The following is a 7,684-nucleotide window of genomic DNA, read 5'->3' on the forward strand; positions in this document are numbered from 1 at the left end:
AATGTAAAGGATAAGGTGCCTACATCCACTACAACTTTAATAGAGAACACTAATAGTTAAATATGGACATTTGAAACATTGAAACCTGCTATAATTTTTATAAAAATTTATTGATTTACACTAATAATCAAACTGGTTGTACAATAATAATCAAACTGGAGAGGGAACCCTAGTTCCAAAATATGTTTTAGTTAATTTTATAATAATTGTAAATTTAAAATGGTAGTCTTTATAATAACCGAAGTGTAATAAATTGTTTCAAATACTTGATTAATATATGTGTGATAAGTCCTAATATTTGAATTACAATGGTCTTCATTTATGTAAAAAACATGTTAAATAACTTTTGTTTTGTATCTATAAAACTACAAAAGTTTAAATTTAATTTATCTCATTATCAAAGCATAAATATATCTGCAGTACAAAAGATATTACAATAAATGATTTATGATTTGTCCACCAGTGATAAACTATGACTAAAACTAAATAGGTAACCATCATATATCACTGATGGATATACTGAAATGAAACATTTTGTTATATTGACCTATAAACCCTAGTAAGCATGAAAATTTTTTAAATACTACTGTGGTTGAGGGAAGAAGTGCAGAATCAGCTTCCAATGTGAATATATTAAAAAGTATCTAATTAATTATTATTATATTTAATATTAATATATTAAAAATATCTAAAGTTAAAAGAAATAATAATGACAAACCTAATACTGAATTGTAAGACTTTTGAAGTTCTTCAAGAAATAATGGTAAACCTCGAAGTGCTAAAGTATTTGCAGTTTTTGACATACAGTGAATTGTTGACATTGAAAGATTTTCATGTACTGTATCACAAAATTCTTTCAATATTGATTTCATCCAGTTTTGAAATATCATAGAGCTAGAAAATATAAAATTTATAGTTATCCCCACATAAATAATAATCATATCTTAAATTATTAATAAGATATATTACATTTAAGTATATTATATTTAAAAATAAAAAAAAACTCTATTGATGACATTCAGCTTTCTACAAATAAAAAAGTTTAACTCTTATTAATTGATTTACATCTGATATGAAATATATCTAGATTTAGTTGCATTTTCAAAATATTTCTATATCATTTGAAATAATTTCATCTATTATATATTTTAATTTAAATTTCAAAAACTTTCTGAACAAGTTTTTGAAAATTTAATTTATTTCATTCAAAATTAGACGACATCTTAGCTAAATTTTTGTACAATCTTGTCAAAATTTCTTTGTAAAGAAAATCACTTTATAAGATATAAAGCAAATATATTTATATATAATTTAAGATTTACCTAATAATTAAATGAAATAAACTGGAACAACTAAGTTTATCACTTACAAGTGGTCTCAAAAAAATTGAAAAATCTTGCTTTCTTAAATTTTATTTGTTTTTAAATATGGCTATTATAATTATTTACAGAAAAAGAAGCAAAGAACATTAAATATTAACAACTAAAAGATATTTAAGTCTAGATAAATACTTCTTGCAAAGTTCCTTTCATATCTTTATTCAGTAAGTTCTTCAGGCTATTCAGATCATTATAAAGAACAATTTGAAATATCAGAAAGCAAATTGGAACAAAAAAATTAATCTAATTTATATTTTATTAAAGTGATAATTTAATTTATATTTTAATTAATTAAATAGACTAGATATATTTTTATATATAGAGTGGAACATGAAATAAATAATTTTCGTAACTGTAAGGCAAAATAATTCATATAATTTTCATTGTCTAAAATCTTTTCCTTACATTAAATATAAAATATAACAAGTAATATAGATTGTGTAACTTAATTCATATGTATTATAATCTTTATGCATTATTAATATTTACAGTAAAAATATAATTCTGAATGAGGAGGATAAGCATTTCCAACTATGGGTCATTTTGACCTGTAGTTTTATTTATTGATATCCGAAAAAAATATCACTAATATATTTTTAAAATGATGTTTTTCAATAATGAAAATATTCTTAACATTATTTATTATGTATATGTATGATGCTAAGTGTATACATATCAAAAATTACCCAAAAAATTTTTCATGCTAAAGCGAGTGCATCTTATTTTCTTAGTACATATTATATAAAATGCTTCAATCCAAGTGATCTGTTGTTGATAAACACCTGTTCCAATGCAAATCATGCTGTGCTTTCATCCAATACATGGCAAATAAACCTGACAAACTGGACATCAAGCTCTGGATTATTGGTGATGGGAAATAAAGGTTTTCTTTATGTTGGTACAGATGTGTCATGTTTGAGAGATATATCATTGATGCAGCTTATCATCATGAAAGTGTATTCATGTATCAATACTACACATGACAATTTTACATCTCTTTCATTACTAAATTACTTACATTCAGTGATTATCAGCATGCTGGGAACAGTATGATACAATTAGCTATCGATGATAGCTTTCACATTAGAAAGCTATCATCAATAGAGCTGATTCTGAGTACAGCCATACTAAACAATGAAAATAACACAACTTTAACAATTTATAAACTGAATTAGAATAAAAACGTAATTGTGATGAGTTTCATGACTCTGTTGAGTTTTTCAAGAGAAAAACAAGACAAAAAGAGGAAACCAGAAGCAATATTCTAAGATAATTAAGCTATCAGAAGAACTGCATCAAGAGTATCTGGAGAANAGAGTGGAACATGAAAAGTAGCCCAGACAGAATCTAGTGTATCACATGGAGTAAGCAAACCATGTCAGTTGAATGAAACATTGTGTTCAGTGAACATTGGTGTTCCATATTATGCAAATTCACACAATACAGGAACTGAAAACAACATTAACCACACAATCACTGCCATTGATGACACTGCATGTTCCTAAACACAATTTAACATGCACAGCCATGTATAGATGTGACAGGTAACCACTTTCAACATCTGTATGCAGGTGTTACCAGCAGCTGGCTTGTGATTATTATTCTGTATTTTTGCCAAGCTATGGACTACAGCTACTTTTTTGTACTAGGATCTGTATATACTTTATGTCTATGGGTATAATTATACCCCAAAAGTACATATTTCTTATTTAATAATTTTCTAGCTACTACAATTGTATATCAATTGTTTATTGAAATAGTTATAATCTATGTATATTCATTATCCATATTGTATGAGAAAACAGATTAATCTATTTGGTACCATTACAGATTCAGTTATACATTTGGCATTATAAACTGCTTAAAATCAGCTCCCAAACAGACTGAACAACTTTTTGAAATTGACAGTACATATGACAGACTGCGTCATTTTTAGCATAAAAAGTCAAATTAATATATTTTGATTTTTATTATATATATATCTATGGGTATCAATGAATCAATTTCATTTATATTCTAAACTGTTTTAATATTTTTGTGTTCAAATTTACTTTCTAGTATTTGGAATTCTTCTTTGCAATGGTTTAGTGCCTGAAGAAATCTTATTGAATAAAGACAATTCACCTACTTTTTTGAACAATATTCAACATTGTTTATTTTTTTATTAAAGAATTCAAAACTCTGTGCAGAAGGGTATTTTATTTTTAGAATGCTATTTAAAACATTCAAAACAAAAAATATTAAAGTTGAATGAATCAAATACAATTGACCCTGTCTATCTTGAATCTCACAGGAATAAGAAAAAAAATTTGAGCTAGATTCCTACAACAGTAAACAGTAATAGAGTAATAGGTTTGATTGAAGATACAGTATTTTATTCGCATTTTTCACCGGATGCCCTCTGGAGTTTAAAACCAAAACTATTTTATCTAGGTTGTTTGATTCATTCTTGTCTATTATCAGCAGTAAAGATGAAAAGCGATAGAAAAAGCAACGCTTACTGTTGGTTCCAAATTGCAATTTTAAAGCCTTACAAGAACCTAATATAAGTTTTCGTCTATTCCCACACAAAAAACAGAAAAACAGATGATTATTTGGAAATTGATTGATTATATTTATGAGCTCTGAATTCTGAAAGAGTGGATTAGAGTGTTAAGAATTGGCAGTTTCCCGATTGTCCAGCTTTACACGAACAAGTTATGCTGTCAATTTTAAAACATATTTTGTTAAAGTTTAAAATGCCAGTAATTTTGTGTAAGACACAGGATCAGATTTAAGCATTTTGAAGCCCTAAGCTGAACTCTATAAGACCCCTTACCAACCCTTCACAATTTTAGAAGTCAATCGTAAAAGGAAAAGAATTAAATCAGACTATGACTCTGATTTAATATGGATATTGGAAGAAAAAGACATGAGGTTTCACTAGTCTTCTGTTTTATAACTAAATTTAATTAAATTTTTATACCCATTCCATTAAAAATCTTTTTTTTTAAATTGGTTTTATCAATTTTTTTAAAAAGATCTTATGTTAATTCTTAGAAAAAAAAATTAATGAAATACTACACAAAATAAACAGTAAAGTATATTTTGTTGGTTTGTAAAAAAATGTTTATTACAAAATTTGACTTTGATTTTTTTTTGGTACAAATGTTTAAGGTCCCTTGAAAGTCGAGGCTTTTTACTTGCAAATCTGGCCCTGATGGGACAATGTCAAAGCTGATGTTTTTTAACACAAAGGGCACAAATATGTATAGAACAATTTCACTCATTTGTTTTGATACCACATAATGACGTGTCCCACTAACAATAATTGTTCTCCTTCTATAAAATTTCTTGATAAGCAGCTACAAGCAGCATATATCATTATATCGGACAGTAATATATGATTAAATTTACATTACTAGTTACAAGCGACCCAGATAAAGTAACCATTTTGTAAAAATGTGGTGCCCTCTATAGCAAATTAATACAATGGCAAGTACAGTATGAATCTATTAGATATAAATAAAACATTTTAAACATACCTTAATGAAAATAATTTGTCAATAGTTTTTGATGCCAGACTTTTTTAACCAATAAGACATAAGCCAAACTCATAGCCAACCACAGAAAAGCAGTGTTAATTGCAACTATGTACTGCATTGCAAGAGATGTTTCTCTACTACAGTTTATGGTATCAAAATTTACTGCTGATCTTTGAAGTTGTAATTGACACTTCAGTCCATAATTTAAGATAGAGAGGTTTTAGGAGAAATTATTTGAGATAAACATGGAAAATATAATGGCTTGCTTATGAATTTGCAGAACCTCAGCAACTCTAACTCTATCTTTGGAACCTGAAGATGGGACCATTTACAGCTGAACACATTCATTCGAATATGATGTTTTAAGTGCTCAAAGGTTGCCTCTTTGTAATTTATTTAGTGGAGTAGTTATTTATTATTTTAAGTTGAATCTATACACTGAAATATTATAGTTAACACATATTTTAATGATGAAAATCTGTAAAACTTCAAACATTTTTGTTCCTTTATTATTACAAATATGTAATCATTGAAATAAAAATTATCATAAAAACTTACACCTTTACAAATCCAGTAATGTATTTAATAAAAATTAAAAATGTTTTCGATCAGTTTCACTGATTTTCCTCAGTTACAGAATACAATGAAACAGAAAAATTAAAGAATAAAAATACAAATTTAAATAATAATAATAATTTAAATTTAAGGACATTTTCTTAAAAATAACAAGCATATGAATAAATAATTAAATACAATAAATAAATAACAACAAGTAGCAGTAAAATTGCATTTGATAATGCATTTTAACAAAATTTTTATAATTAAAATGTTTTATGTTTAATGTTATACTTACTTGGTAAAATAAGAATTAGTTTGAACAGATAATTCTACAAAGTATTTCATAATCTCTTCTCGATCCTTTCTTCCTAATTTCCATTGTGTATAAGTATTATAAAGCATAAGCAACAATTCTTCTAAAAGTTCTGAAAATTTTCAAAAATTATAAATTTCATTTAGAAAAATAATAATTTAAATAAATTCTAATTAAGTTTCTAAATTATAATTTGTGTTTAAACTAAAATTGTATAATTAACAATGCTACTTTGCTGTTATGATGTTTAAAGACAAAACAAACATGTTACAAAAATTAACAAATGTGAATACAAAATACATCAAAAAATTATTTTTGTAAACATTTGTTTCAGAACAAAGCAACTAAACACAAAAAAATAAATGAGTTTTCTCTTAAATTTTCCTTTGTTTAAAGAGTATGATAGGATTGATAGAATACAGCAATGAAACACTTGGTTTCATTTTGAAATCAGATTGAAATTCAGATTGAAATGCATTGCCTTTTTCAATCTACCAGGATACTTCCCAGAAAGACTTTTTAAGGGAAACTGTCCTGTATTTAAGTGTTATAAACATGAAGGAAACCTGAAAAACTCCATATGATAAGCTTGCTGGCAAGATGCAAACCTGTAACAAATTTACAAATGTTCAGCGGTTTTATTAATTCAGCCACTTGTTTATAAAGTGTTGACAAAGTGTAGAAATTATATTTACAAAAAATATTCCTTTAATAAAGATTCATCACCAAAACATAGTAAATTTGAAAACAGAAAATTGAAAGAAATTAAAAAAAATTAATTTCTTCTTCTAAATAATTTTAATAATACATAACAAGAACACACAACTAGAAGAAAAAGTCATCTCTATTGAGTTTAATTGCTATTATGGTACGAAAACACATTCAACAGATAATGCTAATTTTTTTTGTTATACATTAAAAGTTTGTTAATCCAATACTTTATAATATGTCCAGTAAAATAGTACCTTTTCAAGGATACTATTTTACTGGACCAATAATCCAGAATTGTCCAATAATAATCTCATGTTAGTATTCTGCAAATTGTTTGTTTGGATCCATGATATGCTAAAGAAGCCTCCAGATAATAGGGTATTCATTAACATTTTGCATATTTTTCAATTTTAACACAGTATTATTCATGCACTATCATCTTCAGACTGATTAAAGAACATACATAAACAAATTAGAAACATACATAACATATATCATCATACATTGGTACAAAATTTACAGCTATATTTGCAACATTCAGATTCCATATGTTATCAAATTTTCAATATAAAAATGTCCAGTAATCACACAGTTTTGATAATCTGGCACCATTCTGGATGCATGGACTACCAGCTTAACAAACTTTTAATGTATTCTGCCAAGCTTATGTTTACACAGGATGTCTGTAAAGACACAAGTTATAGATCAAGGGTGTCTAATGCGCGGCCCACATGCGACCCAAGGCAAGTTTCAATGCTGCCCAATAAACGTGTAAAGAAAATCAACAAATGTTTTAATTTTTTTATTAATTTATTTATTTCAATGGCATAAACTCAAAAAAGAAGTTTCACAAAGCCGTAAACCTTTACTCATATTTTATTTTTGAGTGGAAAGGAAATATTTTCAAATGCTTGGAGATATGCGAATGAGGAAGGATTACTAAATAAAGCTGGAGTTGTAACTCAAAGGAATATAGACCCAAATTTGGGAAAAGGAGGGAAAGATGAGAAAGGACAAAAGATGTAATAGTGAGAAAGGTTAAATAGATCTTCTGTTCAGCAAATATGAACCCATAATTTTTCAACCTTTTACACTTCTTTATCTTTTGTCCTTTGTCTCTTTTTCCCGCACTTGGGTCTATAATTCTTTGATTCACAACTCCAGCTTTATTTAGTATTTCTTTCAACGTTGCAAGATTT

At 26.7% G+C, this 7,684-nt stretch overlaps 1 protein-coding gene across 1 annotated transcript in view; it reads right to left on the reverse strand.

Moving 5' to 3' along the window:
* Window positions 1-333: 333 nt before the first annotated feature.
* Window positions 334-7,684, reverse strand: part of LOC111638601 (testis-expressed protein 10 homolog) — a 42,921-nt gene continuing 35,570 nt past the window's right edge. Inside the window, exons 8-9 of the mRNA XM_023384336.1 lie at window positions 5,757-5,886; window positions 334-894 (exon numbers count right to left, since the gene is read on the reverse strand). Of these exons, the coding sequence (XP_023240104.1) occupies window positions 645-894; window positions 5,757-5,886 (380 nt within the window). The 3' untranslated portion in view covers window positions 334-644. The remainder of the gene's footprint in view (window positions 895-5,756; window positions 5,887-7,684) is intronic.

This window comes from Centruroides sculpturatus, unplaced genomic scaffold, assembly GCF_000671375.1.
Source record: "Centruroides sculpturatus isolate CEXI.00-Female unplaced genomic scaffold, Cexi_2.0 scaffold801, whole genome shotgun sequence".
Classification (NCBI taxonomy): Eukaryota; Metazoa; Arthropoda; class Arachnida; order Scorpiones; family Buthidae; genus Centruroides; species Centruroides sculpturatus.